This window comes from Vigna unguiculata, chromosome 3, assembly GCF_004118075.2.
Source record: "Vigna unguiculata cultivar IT97K-499-35 chromosome 3, ASM411807v1, whole genome shotgun sequence".
Lineage (NCBI taxonomy): Eukaryota > Viridiplantae > Streptophyta > Magnoliopsida > Fabales > Fabaceae > Vigna > Vigna unguiculata.
This window is the reverse complement of record NC_040281.1, coordinates 53,562,751-53,585,508: the sequence shown is the minus strand read 5'-3', so window position 1 is coordinate 53,585,508 and position 22,758 is coordinate 53,562,751. Positions and strand designations below refer to the sequence as shown.

Here is a 22,758-nt window from a genome sequence, read left to right as displayed (position 1 = left end):
ATTCCAATTGCATATTTGTACTTATTAGAACATAGCTTACATGTCTCTCATTCATCAAATTTATAAAATCCTCATTCTGAGTTCTCTGAGGCATTTCATCGAACAGGTTTAAAAATCATTCTCATGCATTTTCTGCATTTTAAGTGGCTAGGCATATTCCATTGCATCTTCATAATAGTTTTAATTGATCTTTCTCACTTTTTACTCATTCTAGTAGCATTCCATCATCCATTAGCTCTTTGCATAGTGCATAATAATCATCCTATTCTGCTACAAATCATTTTAGTTTACATGAATTCTTCGAATCTTTTCCCCCATCTGTTTTGATCTGGACCTATACAAACATTAGATTCACTTTTTAGTCATCTCCTTGGATTGATACTCAGTCATACCTATACTTCATCAGGGAGACTTAGAGATTTTGTTTAAACTGAATGCGACTATAAGGTTTAACGACCAGAAAAATGAGTACATGTCCGCATCTGACCAATGATATTGTTGTTCACACTCCAACATGTCCATCTAGCATTCTTATAAAGTAAAAAGATAATATTTGATAAATATTTTCATACTCATAAATACGTATTTAAATTATCCTTTTGGATACATATGCCTGTAATGTCTTTGTAATTTAGACTTATGCTTCATAATGTGAAATATAACTAAACCTACAATCTCACTGTTGAATGCCAATTGCCCAATTTTAAACTACACAGGGCATTAGATAAAACTAGAGGAACCAGTTTCTGATGTCAAATAAATTGTAAATATTAAAATAATATGTTGGCCAGCTACAAGTGCAATTCTAAATGTAAAGAGTAGAAGCAGAAGGAAAAATACAAGCTTTATAAGAATTCAACTTTCCCCTGAAATTTAATCAAGATGCCAGAAGCACATTTCCGATGCTAAGCTGACCAGGTTTATTGTATGAAATATTGTCAATGCTCCAAGGAAAAAAGAGTCGCTAATGAACTAATAGAATAAGATGCAGTTTAACTGAGATCATAAAGATTTTCATGCAAGATGTTCGATCCAAAAACAAAGCATGTAGTTCATAACCACAAACCTGCAGTAGTACTAATACGATATTAATCTATTATAAGCAAGCAACAATAATAAGTTAGTTGTTCTTTGGAGAAAAATGGAAGAAGAAAGCGGGAACTAGAACTGTAAAACTGTCAAATTAATTTGAAGTAAACTTTTTAACTTTTTTCTTCTTCTTCGTTGCATCATATTTTTTTCTCATCTTCATTTTTCCAACAAATTTTTTAACTTTGTGTGGAGACTTGGCTTTTGAGCTGTCCGCAAGACTGATTTTTTCTGGCTTCGTAGGTTTGTAAACTTGTGTTATTGAAGGATCCAAAACATCTTCTGAACACTGAAGAATGATGCCCATAGATGTAGCTTCATCCCAGAGCTCTCTTCCCTTCTCAAAATTTCCTCCTCTACAAAGCTTTGGAATGAGCACGTCATAAACCGGTCCATAACCTCCCATTGAACTTTTCTTCATTTTCTCAAACAGTTCAAGAGCGTGATTTACCCTTTCAACTCCACACAGAATACCAATTAAACTATAGTAAAACTTATGATTTGACGTCAAACCTTTTCCAATCATTTGATCCACTATCTCTTTCCCCTTACCAAACCTGCCGCTCAGAAATAACACCTTTGCCACAAGATAATAGCTGACCCAATCAGGCTCACAACCAGAATTTTTCATTGTTTCGAGTATTTGACAAGATTCCTTAACTCTTCGGGTCTTCCCTAGACAAGAAAGCAGAATGTTGTAACTGATAGAGGTTGGGAAAACCCTATAAGACCTCATCTCCATCATGACATTTAAAACTTCAGGCACAAGTCCTGAAGGATTATGTCTAAGATTCCGTTCACAAAGGCACCTGAGGAATGTGTTGTAGCACAGCAAATCTGGAATAAACCCATTCGTTTTCATCTCTTTAATAATTCTCCTAGCTTCCTTCACATTCCTCTGCACAGACCACCCGTAAAGGAGACTTCTATATATGCAAGGTTTTGCGCTTGTAATCTTGTCTCTGTGATGCCAAACTACCCCTTCAGCCCTCTTGGCATGCCCTTTGGAGCAAAGGGCATTAATGATAGCAGTGACAGTAAATTCATCTATAGGACAATTATACTTGTCTAAGTTCTTGAAAACACCCAATGCCTCATCTTCTTTTCCCAGTTTAACCAAAGTATCAGCTACAAGACCAAAAGTCTCTGCATCCATGACTCGACCCTCCTTCTTGAGATCTCCCATCAAAATATCCATTGCTGTGTAGTCTTTCTTTTCAGCAAAAACTCGAAGAGCATGATTGTAATCCTTGTCTTCCAAACTACGATTCAGATTCTTACTAGACCATAAAAAGAACCTGAGCAATCTTCTAGTGTGTGCCTCGTGCTTACTAGAATCAATAGCCTGAGTTACAAGAGGCGAAGTTAAAGAATCTTTGAACTTATTTAGGCTCAACTCCAGATCATCTAGCCCGCCAACAGTGCTCATGACAATGCTGGAGAGCTCTTGCAACTGGGGAGAGACAGATATCGACGGCAATGTGGGGTACTGGGAAAATGAAAGTATTTGCAAATTCTGGGTACTCGTAGCTTTAGACCAAGAACGTTTCCATGCAGGTTTGAACAAAACGTGCGTCATGAATCTCATCCTTGAAATTCATCAAACATGTTATGTGCAGTACTGTAACCCTAAATCTTCAGACACAGTGCAGTGTGAAGTGATGATCAACCACAGCTGTACGTTAACCCAGGAAGATACGATGCTCCCATCCACAAAATCCAAACTTTAGAGACAGCAGTTAAACCCCTTGTGTCTTAAACTTTGGGTTCGGACATGAATTCTAACGTCGGGCCGAAGATTTAAATTACCAGGGCTGTCCTGTCAGACTGGTTGAAAAATGGAACTACACGAGTTTAGAAGAATATTAAAATATTTTCAGTAAAATTTAATTATATTAATTATACTACATCCTAAAATTTCTATTTATTTATAAATATGTTTCTCATTTTTTTATTATATTCTTAATAATTCCAAAATACGAAAAGATTAATCTGTCATGGAATTACTCCTTTCAAAAATTAAAGGAGTCTTAAATATGTTTTTGCTTTCCGAAATTAATTTGATTTGGCTTCCAGTTCCTAAAACAAATATTCTGTATTTCAATTTTGGATTTTTTTTATTCTGTTAAGTGAAAGATGAAATGTTGTAAAAAAAATTAAGGATAATTACTCATTTAGTTTTTATATTTGTTAAATATAAAATTGGTTTTCTAATTATTTTTTTATGTTCAATTTAATCTTAATTTGTGTAAGAATAATTCAATTTGGTCTTTGTCTATAACTTTTTCACAAATAATGTTAAATTTAAACAAATTACAAATTAACACGTGACATTAAATTTTACACCATTTATAAAAAACTCATCACAATAACCAAATTAAGTTACTCGTAATAAAATTAGGACCAAATTAAGACAAATAAAAAAGAACAATTGTGATATTTCTTGCAAAAATAAAGATCAAAAAGTAATTTAGCGAAAAATTTAATCATACTTTCTTCTTCCGGAAAAGGTTTATCTTTTTGTGTATTTATATGTTAAGTTAACAAAGTTACTATAATAAGGATAAAGTATAAAAGATAAAATTTCAGAAATTAAAAGTCGAGGAAAAAATCTATGAACTACAAGACAAAATCAAACACGTCTTGACAAATAAAAACACATTAAAGTCGTTAAAGTGATAGTAATAGTCGTCGATGTTGTAACAGCTAAGAACATCATGGTAGGAAGGTCTCTTTGTAGTGAAATAGTCTTCAATAGTAACATTATCCAGAGGTTTTGTTATACCTCCAACTCTCCCCTCGAGTGGGTAAATAACTACAACTAACCAGCATCAGCTACATTCACACTTGGATTTTTCCGCTATAAACTAGCTTAATAACACAACACTTTGTACATAGTAATATTACGAAGAGGAATATGCTAGAGCTGGTTGCAAAATTTGTTTGACAGTAAATTTAAGATAATGGTTCCAAAAGTTTTGATTAAACAAGTGTAATAATACTTTCGACCACTTGGGCAAGACCTGCGCAGGTACACCTTGAGGAAGATATATGGAACTTCCATTTGAGAAAGTGAAATTTGAGACCCCAGCAAGAGTTTGTTTGAACTAGTTTTGATGAGGATGATGCAGAGTGCAATAGGAACAGCATCAAGTCCTCAACAGGACAATTTCACTGCAGAAAGAAATTCAATGGTCCTTCACCCTTTTGGTAAAAGTTACAATTTGAGATTCTCAAGCATCCTGAGGAGAGAAATCTCTTGCTACATGGTTGTCTTCCTCCTCTTCATCATCTTCTTCATCATAATCAGTGGAAGTAGGTTGTCCATTAAGATCCACATTAACACCATTCAACTTTCTGACAAACTGTCCCCTCACACGAGGCCGCCTTTCTGCAAGCCGTTTTCTGTTGACATACCTAATTTTCTTATCAAAACAGCGTTCTTTCCTTTTCTGTCTAAATTTCATCAGTGCTGCTTCTCTCCTATCAACCTTGCTTGATTTCACTTCACATGAACTTGAACTTCCTAATGATGGCCAAGAATGAGTTGTAGAAATCTGACCAGGTTGTAAGCAAATGCTCATTGGATAATATGGGAAGGATGTCATCCCACTTGCATGAGGAGGACATTGGGGAAGACGATTGTACTGTGCAGAATGACTTTGCAGGTCCTGGATATTCTTTTGATACATTTGTGCTGATGATGGCATCATAACATGATTAACAACTCTTGAAATATAATATGGATAAGCATGCTGAGCAGGATCGGAACCATGACTTCCATTTATTGGATGCACTACTCCCCGAGAATGTTCTTCCCTGTAATGCTTTTGCTGAGAAACTTCCATAGATGCAGGTGGAGTACAAGATCTCTCAATAGAAAAAGAATCAGGGATACTGCTGCTGCTGGGTAAGTCATCTTGTGAATGATGTTCAAACATTTCTCCATTTTCATGTGTATTAAGGTCATTACCCTCCTGTTCACCACATGCTTGATTCACATGTTCCACCCTAACTTCAGTAGTAGTATTTTCAACACGAGCAGTCTCTTCAATGTTGCTCTTCAGTGCTGTTGCTTTAACATAGGTGAAAAAGGCTGATGACTCTCCAATCTTCAGTTCACTCTTCTTTGGACCAGATGAAAAATGTCCTGCAAAATGATGGAAAATCAGAGCGAAACCAGTAAAAATAACAAGCCATTACTCACTTCAGTCAAATTTTATTCAACTTTAGGATCCATTTTAAACCGTTCCCATTTTTGAAATTATAAATGTAGAAGGCAAAATAAGATGTGCAAGTGAAAACTACCAGTATTAATTCTGCTGCATGATGGATGCTGTATTGGAGTACCTATGTGAGTAATCATAGATCACAATTAGGCAAGAACAAATGTATTTCTTTGAGAAATCGAACAGTAGATACATGGACCAAAATTGGCTACAAGGGCACAGAGATAGGAAAAACTGAAGTTTTATGTGTTATTTTATGGCATTCAAACTATTGTCCTATACATTGTATTCAATAAACATAATGCACAAAAGTATTATACAATTTTGTATTTTGAAAACAGTGGTTAAAGGAAAATGAGAAGCATACCTGTTCGGCGATCACTTATTCCAGGCACATCAGGACTGGGAAGCTCCACCACAACATTGGTGATGGCGGCAATACTGACCTGAAAAGATAAATTTTATACAAATGTTATAATATATCACGTAACCACATCTCTGATCTACAGTTATTAGAAGTAAATCACACAGATCATACTTAAACGCCAGTAGCTGGCTCAACAGACATTTGAGCAATGCCTCCTTTTCAGCATTACTGGGTCTATGCAAGGGTCGTATCAACACTTTCTACATGCATAAATACATAATCAAATGGCTCTATACATAGTTGTGAGTTGTCTAGTCTTTAGTAAATGAAAAAAGAAAATGTTTTTCAAATTTTAGTAACTTCCTTAGAGTTATATTTTTGGTTTTCAGCACTGCTGTTTATTTATGATACTAATTAAGACTTACATCTGAAATGGTGTATAAGATTTTATTTAAAAATGCAATATGATTCATTTACATTTTCAATTTTCACCGTACCAAATAAAAATGCAATATGATTCATTTAGATTATCAATTTATGGAATACAATTCAACTTTTAATACTAGCATCAGAATTAATATCCCTTTTCAGGTGGAAAGCAGTGAGAAAAACAGTGTTGTGGACCAGCAACTAGGATTACCATAACTTTTTATTTAAATCTTGACTTATTTCAGTTTATCTTGTTTCTTTAATTTTTCCTATCTTAACAAGATCTTGATCTTCGGATCATTGTTTTATTAATTAGGATAATTTTTATATAAGATCCTATCAATTACTGATATATTTATTTTTATTTGATCGAATAGGATAATTGTTAGTGATGATTCTATCGAGTAGGAAATTATTTATTTTAATTGTATCAATTAGGAGAGTTCTTAGGGATATCTTAGTATTACAGGGTAGACTAGATTGAAATTTCATCACTGAGAAATAGTTTTCAGAAAAAAACTTGTGTTAGTTTAGGAGGGGTTCTGTCAAGAACAAGCCTGCTTCTCACTTTCATAAACAGATAGAAGCACAGCAATACGGAAAAAAAAAACTTCGAAAAGTTGAATAATTTGCAAAGTAATCAATGTTGTTAGAGAAAAACACCATTTCTTATATAATAGATTTAATTTCAAGGTGACAAAAGTCATCAATTTCCAATTCTGTAAAATCCCCTACATTCTTTCTTTTATTGTTTAAATACTGTTTGCTAGCATTTACCTCTTGTTCTTGTTGGATTGATACTACGGTCTCTGGATTAGTGCTTCTTTTGGACTTGTCATCTGTGTCATCAGAGAACAAAGTGGTACTGTTTGTATTGGCATCACTTGGATCTGATGCTACCAGTTCAAACTCATAATTCAAGATGTTGTTCTCCACAAGTCCAAGCTGCCAGAAGAAAAATATCCATTTCAATTTCAAGTTGAGAAGATCTAAGTTGAACATTGGAAATTTAGTAAACAAAAATGTCCTATGCAATGGGGATACGCAAATGCACATAAACAATGAGGAAGCAAGCAAGAGGAAGGGGAGAGCCTGCACCAACATTCCATATTCCATTATGATTATTCCATGAAACGTTGTGCTCATTCATGACTACTAAATCAATGTTTTCCACATTTATTCACATATGATGAAGCCATATGACATATTTTCACCAGGAATTCAACTAATAATCAAGTAAGATACAGCTGTGATTCAATTTCAACTTACCTTAAAATGCTGATCACAAATTCATACTCTCCAAGCTTTCCATAAAACCCTAAGGAAATACTAAACATATACTTTACACGTTTACATATACTATAAATATTATGTAAAATATCTGAATCTTAAACACTAATGCTTTTCTGAAGCAAACAGAAGCTAAAAGCATGTTCATGTGAATTGCCATTATGCTCAGTTGGGAAATACATACCATGCGTCTCCTTCTCCACATGTGTGTCCACAAATTTAATAGTTCATTTGTGCGTAAAGGCTTTACTAGGTAATCTGCTGCTCCAAGCCTCAAGCACTTTACAACAATGGATACCTCATCTTGTGCAGACATCACTTAACCCCCCACCCAAAAAATTAAAATAGAAAACATTGATGAGAAACAGGATATAGTTTGCCAAACATAAAGAGTGATAAAAATTTCCTTATGAAAATAAAGACTCGAGACTTACTTATAACAGGGATTCGGCATAATTCTTTATCCCTTGCTATGTACTTCAACAACTTCATGCCTTTCTTCACCGGAAGGTCAACTTCAACCAGTATCATGTCTATATATTGCCCCTCCGCATTCAGTGCATCAATTACTTGCCTAGCTGATTTTACTGTAGTAACTGTTGAGCATAAAATATCCACGCTAGTTATATTTTCAAAAGTTGCAGCAAGAAACTCTCTTGAACAGGCTTAAGGGAAGCTAAATATTCCTCTAAGAATCATCTTTCATGTACACCTTGAACAAATGGATAAGGTCCACAAGCGTTGAAAAGCAAAATTTAGATCAGCCAGTGAATACAAATAGTTGGACCAATTACACAAATTGATTTTCAAAATGAAAGCATGTAACTCAATAATACATATAATACAACAATTCAAAATCACCCCTTTCATATTTCTGACAACACTAAACATTCTACAAAGAAAACTTTCAATTCAACTTTTTCTAACAAAACAACAGCAAACCGATACATCTTTCCAATTGTTACTACATATCACCCTTAATCATGACAACAATTGACACCAAAAAAGAAAGTAAAGGGGGTTTAATTCATACCCTGATAAGAACACCTCAAAAGAAGAGTAAAAACCTCTTCAGAACTCTTGGAATCGTTGTCACACAACAAAATCCTCATTTTGCTTCTGTCAATAAATCCATCGCCACTCTTACTATTATTCCCACCACAGTTACTTGCTCTGTAGTTCAAATTAATAAGTTCCTCGGTCTCAGTTTCAGCATCCATCGTAACTCCTCTTCCCTGTACTAGAAAAAACAACAACTCAACACTAAACCCTCCCTCAAAATCAAATCTTGCAACGACAACCCCAATCAAGACACATGATATTCAAAGCCCATTTGTTCATATCAGCTGATCGTTGCAGCACCAGCAAAATTCAAAGCCCAGGAGAAGCGGCGCACGTTAGCAATTCACACACAAAAAAAAACCCAATTTTTTTCTGGCTCTGTAGTGAGAAAAGATCAACCATGAGAGTATTTTGTGCCTGGGAATGGGATTTTCAATCCGAGGAAGAAAAAAAACTAGATGGTGGTAGGAGCTAAAGTGCGCCCGATGAGGTGGGAGAGAAGGGGGCGTAGGGTAGCAAAAAGGGTAGGGGATGACGTGGAAAGCAGGGAGAGAAGAGAGTTGAAAAAGTGAAAAAGAAATAGATATGAGTGGGTTAGGGTATGGATAGTTAGTTTGAGATAGAGAGAAAGCCACGTCACTCCCAAATCTCTCTCATTTTATGCAGCCACAATCTCACCAAAATATCCCAAATCTTCCCTACCTCTATTTTTCTTCTCTTTTTTGATACATAACCAGTTTTCAGATTCACTCATTCCAGGAACCAAAATAGCTCATTGTGTTCGTTTTTTTCTTCTTCAAGCCACTTATGGTGTTCTTGTTAAATCAGCCACAATATTATGAATAAATAAATGTGATTATATGTTTCATCGTATGGAACTTATCTAGGATTTATGTCGAGCTGTTCTAAAATTAACGAAAATTTTATTTAAATGTCAAGTCCTTTTCAATTCAATAAATGGGGGAGTATATGAAAAAATAATATCTAAAAATACAGACAGATTATTGATACCTAATCAAATAATACTCACTGTCATCTTTTTCATTAGTACAAGAAAAATATAGATTAACAAATACTAAATGATATTTAATGAGAAAAAAAAAATGTAGGTATCAAAAGTTATATGATTGATTGAAAAAGAAAAGGAAAGGAAAGAAATTATATGTTATTTAAATGTTTAAAAATAAAACATGTTCATGTATCATTGTTCCTAGTAAAACTATTTTTAACTTGTAAGTTGCTTCAAAATAGAATGGCCATGTGTTGAATTATGCTTTTGTATGGTTTACACTTATCTATGTTTGTAGTTCAATTTATCTAAGATTCAGAATATCATTTTATACCTTTGCATGTTAAATTCGTTTTTTACATCTTAATTTACAAGATCAAGAACTCGTGTTCCTTTTCTTCTTCTTTTTTTCAAAACGTTATATTATGATGCCTTTTTGTTTCTTCATCGCCTATATACTTACCATAACCAAGTGAAACCAACAACGTGGAATTAAGAAAGGGAAAGTAAGTGACAAATCAAATATTCGGAGGTAATAGAGTGCTGTCATAAATACATTTTGACGTTTTGGTATTAAGTGTTTATTATTTTTCATCAACCTTGGTTGAAAAATGTGAATTCGAAGGTAACGTATTAAGTTGGTAAAATGACTTGTCAAATATGAATTAACAAATGTTAAAATCAATTACTATTTATTTAAAGTTATAAAAATTTCTCATAACATAATAAGTTTATACTTATTTAAAAATTTCTCATTTTATTTTATAATATTTAAGAAACTTCTTATCCAATTTATATATTCATTTTAGTAATAAGAAATGGAGTACAGTGATGAAAGAGCACATAGTTGAGTTTTGTCGTCTAAGTTGGTGAAGTTGCTGAGGAGTATACAATGAACTTCCATCAAGAACAACTTATCAATGAACTGATTCAAATGCGATAATATATTGGTCTTTAGATTTGCTCTCATTTGGCCACAACATTTTTATGTTAGAATGTCTGAGTACTAAAGGAGATGGTAACAAGTCGAATATATTGTACTTTGGACAATATTTATCAATAATATTATTAATAAATTTTAATTAACAAAATAGTATGTTAAAAAAAGTGTTTTTAATATGTTTTTTGACACCCTTCATATGAATTTATTTTTTTTCAATTGTTGGATAAATATAAGATAAGATTAAATATATTTTCGATCTCTTAATTTTTAGTGAAAATTGAAATTAGTCTCTCTTCTAAATTTGACTCGATTTAGTTTTCTAACTTAAAAAACATATCGGTTTAATCTTTTTAACCAAATTTTGTTAAGTTTTATTGACGTTTCAAACGCATTTTATGATATCATTTGAGTTGTTTGCACCGTCTAACATATTTTTACCTCAATGTTAACTAAAAAACTATTATAAAACGCGTTTGAAACGTTAACTAAACTTAACAAATTTGCTTAAAAAGACTAAAGCGACATAGTTTTAAAGTTGAGAGACTAAATTGAGTAAAAGTTTTGAATAGGAACTAATTCCAATTTTTACTAGAAATTGAGGGACAAAAACATATTTAACCCTATAAGATATAACGATCATATATGTCAAGTCCATATTATCCCTATAAAATTCATATATAACCACAGATATGTTTGGTTATTTTTTAATTATTGATTTTTTTTAATGATTTGTTTATTTTACATTGCAACAAGTGAAGTAAAGGAGACATGACGAGTGAAGGCATATTCCATCAGGTGTAGGGATGACAATTTGGGGTGGGCCAGGCGGGCTGACCTATAGGCCCGCACAAAAAAACGTGGGGCGGGCTGGGATGTTGAATCCGCTGGCCTGCAATGGCCCGCCCCACATAGGCCTGTAGCCCGTGCAGCCTAAAGGCAGGACAGGGCGGGCTGGCCCGCTGGCCTGCTTACAAAATTATATGTTATTATTATTTTAGTTCTCACATCATTCATTTTGTTGTTTCTTTAAGTTCCTTTTATTTTATTTTTATTTTTATTATTATGTTTATGTATAATTATTGTATATAAGATAATATTTTATTCTTGAATATAAAATATCTTTTTATGTATTTTTAGGTACATGTCTTGTAAGGTGACATATTGCTATTATACTTTAGTTATAATTTTCCTTGTTATTTTCCTTGTCTTTGATTAGGTAAACTAATTACAATTATTTCGATAGAAAATGAATATCAATTATTATAAAAAAATAAAAAAAAAAATTATTTTTTCTCAACACAAAAGAAAAAATATTTCACTCATTACAAATGCAGGACAGCCCGCAGACTTACGGACCAATTTACGAGGCAGGATGGACTAGAAAAGTGAATCTGATATTAAACTGCGGGACCCATACTTTACGGGTCAAAACGCGTGGCGGGCCAAAATGAACCGAGTTTATTCGCTTTGCTATCCCTAATTAAGTGTATTAAAAAATATATTAAATAATATTTAGTTCAACTAACTGTTATTTAACACCTAAATCGGAACTTATATTTTTGGTCTTCCTTTTTGTTGAGATGAAATAATTATATAGTATAAAAAAATAATAATACAAAGAATTTATTAGCTTTTAATAGAACTTATTTGATATGGATATTTTGAAAGATGTCAATGGATATATTTTTAAAAAGGTGATTTAGTAGTAAAGTTGAAAGAAGTATGTGCGAGGGTGTGGTTTTAACTCTCCTACTAACATTATGAGAGTTGTAAAATTAGTTTGAAGGGTTTGAAAGGAGAATGAGAGATTCTAAGTTGAACTCATTTATCAACAAAATACTAACAATTGTCGTTAAAAAAAATGAAAAAAAATATCTTGTTGTTTTTAGTGTACAGATGATGGAAAGCGATCTTTTTATTTATTATTTGTTTTAACTTTAAGAATTTATTGTCCGTAAGCAAACTCAATAATAAATTTTGGTCTACACCGGAAGGATGTAAAAGCTAGATCATAGAGTCTTGTTTCTACTGTATGTACACTCCTTTTTTCATATATTTTATAATAAGTTTACTCTGATGTAAGAGTGAGGTTACTTGGGTCATTTCTATTGTAAGAGTGAGGTAAGAATAGAGATGTAAATTTATATTTATCTTTTACTTATTTAATAATAAATCAAAAGCCTACGCCTATAAACCACAACCATTGTGAAAAATGAAATATATTTATTAATGATAAACGATTTTTAAAAAATTGAAATAATATTAATCATTATTTTTGTGAAAAAGAATAGCCATTCACTTTACAAAAGGCTCATTTTTTGAATCAATAATCCCGTATTCTTTTCTTAGTTATTTCTATCTTTTGCCACAGGAGAGGATATTCAACCTGCAATTCTAGATGGAATTAAAGTAACCAGAAAATTCAAAGGTGTGAATATCAGTTGAACTACAAGTATGATGAAATGAACCAACTTTACAGCATAACCAATATTTAATCTATCAACCTTGGCGTGTAATAATTAACCTATACTTGAGTTTAAACTCCCTTCTATTTGCAATGAATGATCAATTTTTTGGCAACTAATTTAATCCCTGCATTCTGCTGATAGTCATAGGGATCTAAAGAGAAGAAGGCATCAACAAATGTCCCAGGCATGAACAAGGAACCAAGTTCTGCAGCATCAAACTTACTGAAGAGAAGTCTTTGCACTGCTCCAGAAGACTCTTTCTGGTATATTTCTGTGGCATAAAAGGCAACGTCTGCGACTACTGCTGTAGGTATGCTGTAAAATAAATGGTACAGAAATCAGATAAATTCTAATGGAGAGAAATCCTAATTGTTTGGCAATTAGGAGCATCAAAGCAAAAGCTTTGGATTAAAGATTTCTCTGTTCACAGTTGATGGCATTCTCGAAGTTATCCCTACTTCATGATTTTAAGAACTTAATGTCATCCCTTCATTAATGGTATAAAGTATGAAAACAAAAAAGGTACCCAGTACATAAGGTTCCCAGCACAAAAACAATAAAAGCATAATCTAATGATTTAAAAAAACCAGGAAAATGGACATAAACCCCATCTGACACGGTGGTCATGTTAAACTGAATGCCCGGTTTTGAGATTAGAGTTGTCCACCATTTTACATGTGAAGTGAGGCAGTGATTAATGTTGATAAAATAAAATAACAAGTTCAAGAACTTACTGCAATCTGACAGTAGGATAGTTGAAGAAACCTTCTTTTCTAATGACAACAGGCCTCCAATCAGAGCTGCTGCCAGAATCCACTGTCAACTTCTGAGCAACGTGGTCACATGCATCAAGAACATTACATAGACTTGGTGATGAATCAACCACAAAATTCAATCGTGGCCGGCCAGCAGTATCAAAAAACTTTGTGCTTATTCCAAACCGCACTTTCAAATCAGTACAATGAAGTTGGAATGGGAAACCTTCATGCAGTAATTCTATTCTCTGACTGCCTTGAAAAGATGGAACAAGAGATGCATCAATAGAAGGCACACATATTCCATCAGGTTCTAAAACAAGAATAGAGGTGCTGCAAGGCTGAAACACAGAAGACGAGGAAGCCCAATCAGGTGACTCTTGCATGGGTTTTTCCACCATGGAAACATCTGACTTAATGGGTTCTCTCTTTATTTCTTCCTCCAGAGCACTCAAATTAAAAGGATCCGATTGAACTATATTAGGATCTGCATTATTAAGGGCATCCCCTTTTGGGCCGCTCATTGCTAAAGAAATTATAGGATGACTTTTGTCTTTGGATTCAACAGCAGGAGATGATAATACAGAACCCTCATTAATGTTTGATAAGGCCCCCTGTGATGGAGATTTCCCGTTACTGCGGCTTCTTGTCATAGTATTCGGTGAAACCCAACTGTTTGCAGTGAATATATCCGGGAGACTTGACTCCTGTAAGGACAGAGATTATCATTAGTTTTATGACCAAGTTCTCAACCACTGCTGCAAAATATATCACATATATACAAAAGATTATATAGAATAAGAAAAAAAATATTTCTTAAAACGCCTTCTTGATTCAGAGGCATACGCATTGCTAGTATTAAGGTTCCTCGATCAAACATTTTCTAAGGATATATCCATTGCAAGAGTCATACTCAGGACTATATGTTTAAGACTTGTATCTCATAAGAACTTCCTATTGGAGTATGCTGTCATGGTATAAAATTTAAGATCCTGTGTTTTAAATTAAACCCTGGGTCATAAAAATATAAAAACATTTATTTTTGCTGAAAATTAAACGAAAATATTAATTAAAAATGTGAGTCTTACTTGTATTGGAATAAAAGTTGCAAGGAGTTCATAAGAGTGATGTAGCACAGTGAAGCCCGCAAAAATAAACTAAAAGCTCATCTAATGCCTCTTACAATGGAAATGACCCAAGTAATCTACTGAAGCTACACAGTAAAACCTGATTCCACCCACATTAGGGCACGTGTAGGGTAATCTTGCCTATGTAAATTGTAGACTAACGATAGATTATATACCCCCGTTTCCAAACAGAGACAGCATGAATATTTTAATGAATGTGACTAAGTGATGTATATGAATTTTTTGTGGAGACCGTACAGTGATTCAACCTTAAAAAACACAAACAGGAGAATGTTCTACTGATGTCAAGTAGTAAGTTAGAGATAAATTATTCAAAGCCAGAAAATACATCCCGCCTCCAGGTGTTTGAAGAATTATAATTTAAGAACTAGACAAGAAAAAACCAAGGCAAAGAATCATCACAGGTAAACTAAGGAAAAAAAATATCATGGTCAAAATGTGCAAACCCATGCTAGCCAAGTTCTATTGGCATCACCAACTCCAAAAAAAATGTCACAAGACCAAAATGAGAAAAAATGATACTATATTCTAACAATGTGCTGTATGCCAAGAGACTCAAGTAACCACAAGTATTTTCCGGATGACATCAATCAGAGAGCTGATGAACTGTAGGTAGATTTGAAACACCTTAACCATAACAAAAGTTGTTGTTACATCAACAACTGAGCTGTGTTGCCAAACAAGAAAAAAAAAAGACTTTGAATTGCAAATTACCAAGAATAGAACAGTTGCACAGTATTTGAGGACTTCAAGATTCATCCGAACATCATCTAAGCTCCTGCACTCCAGAAACAGCAGATATCAGAAAAGATAAACTCAATACATTGCGAAGGTGGCATACGACAAAATTGAATTAGCATGTTACCTATGTGTCTGGCGTCCAAGTCCAAAATAAGTAGCAAGAGTAGCCATCTGCGTGTTACATAAAAGGTGAAAGTTATGACATGGTAGAGCGCAAAGAAGCCAGCTGAAAGAGCAAATTTAAGTAGTAGAGCGCAAAGAAAGAAATGCATGAAAGGAACAGTGACATGCCAACATTATTATGATTACAAATTATATAATACCTTCATGTCACCAGCTCTTCTTCCAAACTTCTGAGTCAACAAAACTAGAGAGTCAATGGTTCCCTTAGGTTCAGGTGGCGGCTGATTAATCTCAGCAAAAGCATCTCTAATCCGAACACAGTCAAACCTTATGATATTATGACCCGCCCAAATCCTCCCTACACAAAATTCACCACTCAAACATAAAAAACGTAACCATACACCTTTTTTTTTTTTTCTAAAAAGGAATCCATTTTAGCAGAGAGGCGAACAAACAAAACATACCATGAAGAAGGTCGTAGACGAGGTGAGCAATGTCGGCAAAAGTCGGCGCGGTGGCGACGGCGTCGGCGGTGATGCCATTGCAGCGCTGGGACAAGGGGGAGATGACGGAGAGATCGGCGGGTCGGATGAGAGTTGAGTAGTTTCGGAGCTCCGTGAGCGTCTTGGGGCAAACCAAAATGGCTCCGAATTCGAGAATGGCAAAACCCTGGCCTGTTCGAGTGGGAACGCTGGTCTCCACGTCGAAGAACACAATCTCTGATCGGTCTTCAGCGGTAGAACCCATTCACAAAGAATTCAACCGAACAGTGTTGTGTTGTGAGAATTCAGAATTTATTTTGTTTGATTGAGGTGAAGATGAGGCTATATAGTGATTGGGCTGGCAAAGGCCCATGAGTTGAAGTTATTACTAACCCAACCATGAGGTTCAATGGCGGTGCAGTCTTGGAATATCTTTTCCTGCACTGTAAACCAAAACACCAAGCAATGAATAGTTAGTGGATATGGAATTCATCTCCTCATATGCTTTGCTTCTTCCAACAATTTTATCAAACCAACCATCTTTTCGTTTATATCACATTGCCTTCTAACATCATTGGGATTTCTCAGAACAATCGCATCCTAAAATTATGTCACAAACCTTATGCTGATACTGTTTTACTCTTATGTACTTGTTTTATCTTCAACTTCATCACATGTATTGCCGATCTAGTAACAGTAATTATTATGTTTGATTGATTTTCAAGTAACATGTGTCATCTGGTTTTTTAATTTTTTAACTTTTAATTATTTTCTAATTTAAAAAACTAAGTAGAGTTATGTCACTTGTCAATTGTGAAAAATCTGAATTTAATTAATTAATTTATTATATTATCTCAATTTAGTTTTAATTTTTTTAAAAATTAAAATAATCTCATTCTATTTAAATTAAGATTAAATTAATTTTTATATAAATATTAATTTTATATAAATATTAAATGATATTTTTATTATAATAATTATTTTTAATTAAGTTTATTTAAATTTATATTATAAATTTAATTTTATTTAAAATTTGTTTTAAATATTTATATATCAATAATTTTTAGACAAATATTAAAGTTAGTATAAACATAACAAATTTATAATTTCAAATGTAAAAATTTATAAATTTATAAATTTATAAATTCTTTTATTAGCATAGACAATCGTGTCACTCCGATGTAAAATAATAACTTTATAATTTTAAATCTAAAATTTTATAACTTATTTAATTTGGTGTACGATAAAAGAAATATTTAATCATTGTGTCACATGACTAGTCAATTTGATTATTAGATTTATTATTTTTGTTCAATTCAGTTTCATATAAAAAATTAAGTAATTTTATCCTTTTTTAAATTGAGATTGAATTTAATTTTTAAATAAATGTTATACAATTTTTATTTAAATACTAGTTTTAAACTTGTGCATTTGCACGGTTTTTGTATGTTAGTAAACATATATTATATTAAACAAATATTTAAATATATTATATTAAAAGATATTTAGAAAAAAATGTTTAAATTTATAATTAAATTTTGAATAAAATTAATGTGAAAATTATTCATAAGTTTAGAAAGTTAATATATATATATATATATATATATATATATATATATATATATATATATATATATATATATATATATATGTTTGTGTGTGTATTTGTATAATCAGTGCATTGACAAATCCATCCAATACCTATTTTAGACTCGACTAATCAATACATTGATACACCCATCTAATGTGTATTGCTACACTCATCTAATGTGTATAGATAAACTTGTCTAATATATACTGCAAAACACGCTTAATCAGATAATGGATAGAATTGTCTAATATGTATTAATAGACTCATATAATGTGTGTGCAAATAAGCTCGTAATGTATATTGGTAGACTCATTTAATCAATATATGGACAAAGTCATATAATGTGTGTTGCAAGACTCGTTTAATTAATGTATGCACAAACTCACCTAATGCGTATTTTGAATCATCTAATTAATGCATGAAATGACTTGTTTTATGTTTTATGCCCAAAATAATTGTGTAATTAGTGCTTGGATGGACTCCTCTAATATGTATTACTGAACTCATCTAATTTAGTGTATGAACATACTCGTCCAATATATATTGCAAGATTAATCTAGTCTAATTAGTGAATAGACATACTCGTTTAATGTGTATTAATAAATTCGTCAAATTTGTGTATGAAAAAACTTGTCTAATGTATATTGTTAGACTCATCTAATCAATATATGAACTACTTGTCTAATGTGTATTGCTATACTGGTTTAATCAATTCATCGACAACCCATTTAATCAAAGTATTTGTTCGTAAACTCATCTAATCAATGTATATATTTTTGCTATACTCTTCTAATTAGTGTATCTATAATGTGTATTATTAAACTTGTGTAATACTTTTTGCTATACTCGTTTAATAAGTGTATGGAAAGTCTTGTTTAATGTGCATTTCTAGACTTGTCTAATCAATGCATCGACAAACTCTCATAATATGTATTGCTAGACTTGTCTCACAAGTATATGGACATACTCGTATAATGTACACTATTAAATTATTCCTAATTTAGAATTAGAGTTGGTTTAAAACTAGAATGCAAATTTTAGAAATGAAAACTAACATCATTTGTTTAAAATTTTAAGAGGTTAACAATCACAAACTATTTAATACTTTATGTGATTTTTAAGTTAAAAATTAATTAAATAGTTTAACCTAAAAATCATTCCAAAAACTTAAAAATTGGGATTTAATTGAATAAAAAACAATAAAATAAGCACCGGTCTTCTAAAGAGATGCTAACAGATTTAATTCTAGAGGTAGAAGGCACAAAGCAGAGAACTACGTTCTTCTTACAATTCAACATCCAAGAAAACATTTATCTCTGATTCATAGCCTTCCAAATTGGCTTGCTTTGTGACATCATACAGGATTTCATAGATAAAATATGAATGCTTATGAGTCATGTCACCTGCAACAAAATTATGGACAGCTCCATTAATTTGGATCCAACTTCTGCCTGGAGGCTTTTTCACACCCATCTCGATCATTTTCTGTCTCACTGTAATGACATCCTGCCACCTTTGACCAAAGGCATATATGTTTGACAAAAGCACAAGATAGCCTGCAGCTTGATCAACGCTGAGCTCGGGTACTAAATTCTTTTCCACTTGTGATGCTAGATCTGAATTCTTGTGAATATGACAACCACCAAGAAGGGCACCCCAAAGGGCATCATTAGGCTTTAAGGGCATAGTTTCAATTAGTCCACGTGCTTCATCTAAGAATCCAGCACGGCTCAACAGATCAACCATGCATCCATAGTGTTCAATCCTCGGGTTGAGTCCCCAAGTATGCTTCATGGATGCAAAAATTTGACGTCCTTCATCCACAAACCCTGCATGGCTACAAGCACAAAGAACTCCGATGAAGGTTATTTCATCAGGACTCACTCCATTTACTCCCACACCGTCACTAAGCATAGTTTTAAACACATCAAGGGCTTCCTTCCCCAGTCCCTGTTTCGCAAAAGCCATGATCATGCTAGTCCAAGACACAGTGCTTTTCCAAGGCATCTTGACAAACACTTTATGAGCTTCACGAATGATTCCACAACTAGCATACATGTGTATGAGTGCATTGTTCAAGCGCACTGACGGTTGCTTGTTCCTAGAAACAAACCACTGTTGAACATACCAATGGATCCATCTTCCCAACTTCAGATCCCCTAATTCAGCACAAGCAGACAAAGCCGCCACCAATGCCACCTGATCCAATTCCACACGTGCCCTCCTCATCTCACCAAACAACAACAAAGCCTGCCTGCACTTCCCATTCTGAGCACACCCAGAAACCATGGTGGTCCAAGACACAACATTCCTACATGGCATCATGTCAAAAACCCTCATAGCCCCATCAAAATCGCCACACCTGACATACCCAGCAAGTATAGAATTCCAGCTAACAACACTTCTCTCGGCCATATCGTCAAACACATGGCGCGCTCGCTGGACGGAATCACGCCTCGTATAGAAATTGATCAAACTTGTGTCCACAAAGACATTGGAGCAATACCCTTTTACCAAAACCGTGGCATGCAGCTGTTCCCCTTCTTTCTCCAACCCACCTCGCGCACATGCACTGAGGAGAGACGAGTACGTGAACCCATCCGGCTGAGCCTCAGCAGAGAGCATGTGGCTGTAACATTGCATCGATTTCCAAGGCATGTGGCTGCGGGCGTAACCTCTGATGACGTGGTTCCAAACGGTGGTTGTTGGGTTGTCCATTTTGGCGAAAAGGTGGTGGGCATGTCGGAGATGGCCAGAGGCAATGTAGAAGGAGAGAAGCTTGGCGACGATAATGTTCTTGTGAGAGAGACCATTGAGAAGTACTTGTGTGTGAATTTGAATGAGGGCGTTTACGCTGTTGCAGTTCTCTAATAGGAACAACAAGTGCTCTTGAACAACTCTTTTGCCCTTTGCAGGAACTGAGCCTTTGATCAACATGGAACCTCAACAAATAATCAACGCATTCTAAACCACGTCTTTCATCTTCTTCTGTTGCGTTTCCATTTCTACGTTCCCTCGTCGCGATCAAAAAGTGAAGATTGGAGGTTAAATTCAACATTTTTAGTTAGGGAGATCAAGTTATAAGCTTTTTTTTTTTTTTTTTTTTATAAAAGCATATAATTGCTGGGCTTTTTTATAAATAATACCACTGCATTTATCAAAAAATATTTTTTTATGTTTTATAGAGAATAGATGTTTTTTATGCATAAACAATGAACATTTTTAAACCAATAAAATAAACAATTTAATTTTTTTAACTATCAATGTTTTAAAATGATTGAAATTTACTGAGTGGATGATTAAAAATGTGAAGAATATAATACTAGTAAAAGAATATTAGTTTGAGATGGTTAAGAGATTATTAATATTTTGCAATGTTTTGTATAATATTAATATATGCAACCTTTTTAATATAAAAAAAAAATCCAATTATCCGATGATTTTTGAGGTAATTCAAAATAACTCTACCTTGTTAATCGTTAGATTTTATTAGGGGAGTTGAATTCACACATTTTCTCACATTTTTTTCTAAATCCATCCAACTGATCTTATCTTTTCAAATTATTAGAACAAATAAATATTGCATCTCATTAAATACATTTATTTTTATTTTATATATCTCATATATTTCTTTTTAATTCATTAGATTTGTCTGACTAAAATAAATGAACAGCTTTATTTTTACTTAAAATAAATAAATCAATCTTAATAACGTTTGCACCTTGTATCATACTTAACATAATGTAAAATTTATAAAAGGAATTGCACTTTACAATCCCCATTTCCAATATATTCGATCCACCAATTTCTTATACAAATATTTACAATTTTATGGGACCAATCACTTTGTGAAACACTTACATAAATATAAGTATTAATGAACCCTCCACAAGTATTTGAAAAAACAAAACAAGAATAAGTAGTTGATTTTCAATTTGATTGAAACAAATATAAAAGTGAAAACCTACCTGTAACTTTTCAAGCAAAATCAAACAAAATAGTTTAAGCCAAAAATCTAGTAATTAACATCCTTTCTGAAAAATATTATACAATAAAAGACTCGTGAAAAGTGGTTATACTATAAGTAACAATTCTTATGTTTGAAATTCTTTTTCTTTCTCTCTAAACATATTACAAATATATTTAATTATATAAATATGTTATAATATATGTTTAATTATATAAATGTTTTATAAATTAATCGGTAATTGTTTAATTAATGTCTTTGTATATTAAATTATTTTATTATAATTAATAATTAAAATTTAATCTAGAAGGATAAATAATTTAAATTATCTACTATTATATATTTATATTAATTTTTTAATTTTAATTTAAGAAACGTCTAATATGATGTTAACAAGACAATTGCTAACATATTTTTCTGGGTAGAGTTGTATCTTTTCATGACCCATTGTCACCATGTCTAATCAACGAAAAACTTAAAAAGTCAACAAAATTTTGAAATGTCACCTTCGTTACCTGAAGTACTCAAATGCAAATAAATAGTATGTTTAGAAAAAATAATAATTTATATAAAAATAAAATAGTCTTAATGAAAATTAATTTTTATATTTAAAAAAAAATAATAATAAAGAATCAGTGTGAAAAAAAATACTTGAAGTGAGGTGTGTGTGAGAGAGTTATATTTAGACCTACGTATAATCATCCTATTTGGTCACAGAAGTTGACGGAGTCACCGAAAACACAAGGACCTGTACATTGTATCAATCACCGTCACTGTTTATTCCTAAAACATTTTCGTAAAAGGAATTATTATTTATTTCTATAAATGCTCTACAAAAGTACTTGTTATCAAAAAATACTTTTATTCCTTAATTTTCAATAAAAATTATTTTTTCCAAAATTTTAATTAAATATATTTTTTTTAATTTTATAAATATATAAATATAGTTATTTTAACTAAATTTATTAAATTTATTTAATATTTTAAATATATTTTATATATATTTAATACATTTTGACTTAAATATTAATTAAAAATGTGTTTGAATGGTCAGATAAAATTTTC

The 22,758-nt window shown here is 32.6% G+C and overlaps 4 protein-coding genes across 5 annotated transcripts; all 4 read right to left on the bottom strand.

Annotated features, from left to right (window-relative positions):
• Window positions 1-668: 668 nt before the first annotated feature.
• Window positions 669-2,905, bottom strand: LOC114177428 (pentatricopeptide repeat-containing protein At5g61370, mitochondrial). Its single transcript, XM_028062761.1, has one exon. The coding sequence runs from the start codon at window positions 2,675-2,677 to the stop codon at window positions 1,184-1,186; it is 1,494 nt and encodes a 497-aa protein (XP_027918562.1). The 5' UTR covers window positions 2,678-2,905; the 3' UTR covers window positions 669-1,183.
• An 881-nt stretch (window positions 2,906-3,786) lies between these two features.
• Window positions 3,787-9,044, bottom strand: LOC114178324 (two-component response regulator-like APRR1). Of its 2 annotated transcripts, XM_028064161.1 has the most exons (7): window positions 8,438-9,042; window positions 7,839-8,000; window positions 7,589-7,722; window positions 6,892-7,059; window positions 5,686-5,764; window positions 5,398-5,439; window positions 3,787-5,239 (listed from the first exon to the last, which is right to left on the bottom strand). In XM_028064161.1, the coding sequence occupies exons 1-7, from the start codon at window positions 8,622-8,624 to the stop codon at window positions 4,323-4,325; spliced, it is 1,689 nt and encodes a 562-aa protein (XP_027919962.1). In that variant the 5' UTR covers window positions 8,625-9,042; the 3' UTR covers window positions 3,787-4,322. The 2 variants fall into 2 exon arrangements, with proteins under 2 accessions (XP_027919962.1, XP_027919963.1); XM_028064162.1 differs by lacking the exon at window positions 5,398-5,439 and having other exon boundaries at window positions 8,438-9,044.
• Window positions 9,045-12,798: 3,754 nt separating this feature from the next.
• On the bottom strand, window positions 12,799-16,660 carry LOC114179063 (protein NEN1-like). The gene is made up of 6 exons (XM_028065267.1): window positions 16,118-16,660; window positions 15,854-16,011; window positions 15,655-15,701; window positions 15,504-15,567; window positions 13,621-14,348; window positions 12,799-13,201 (listed from the first exon to the last, which is right to left on the bottom strand). Exons 1-6 carry the CDS (start codon window positions 16,398-16,400, stop codon window positions 12,967-12,969), a joined length of 1,515 nt encoding a protein of 504 aa, XP_027921068.1. The 5' UTR covers window positions 16,401-16,660; the 3' UTR covers window positions 12,799-12,966.
• A 2,350-nt stretch (window positions 16,661-19,010) lies between these two features.
• Window positions 19,011-20,663, bottom strand: LOC114175528 (pentatricopeptide repeat-containing protein At5g66520-like). Its single transcript, XM_028060283.1, has one exon. The coding sequence runs from the start codon at window positions 20,661-20,663 to the stop codon at window positions 19,011-19,013; it is 1,653 nt and encodes a 550-aa protein (XP_027916084.1).
• Between the last annotated feature and the right edge of the window lie 2,095 nt (window positions 20,664-22,758).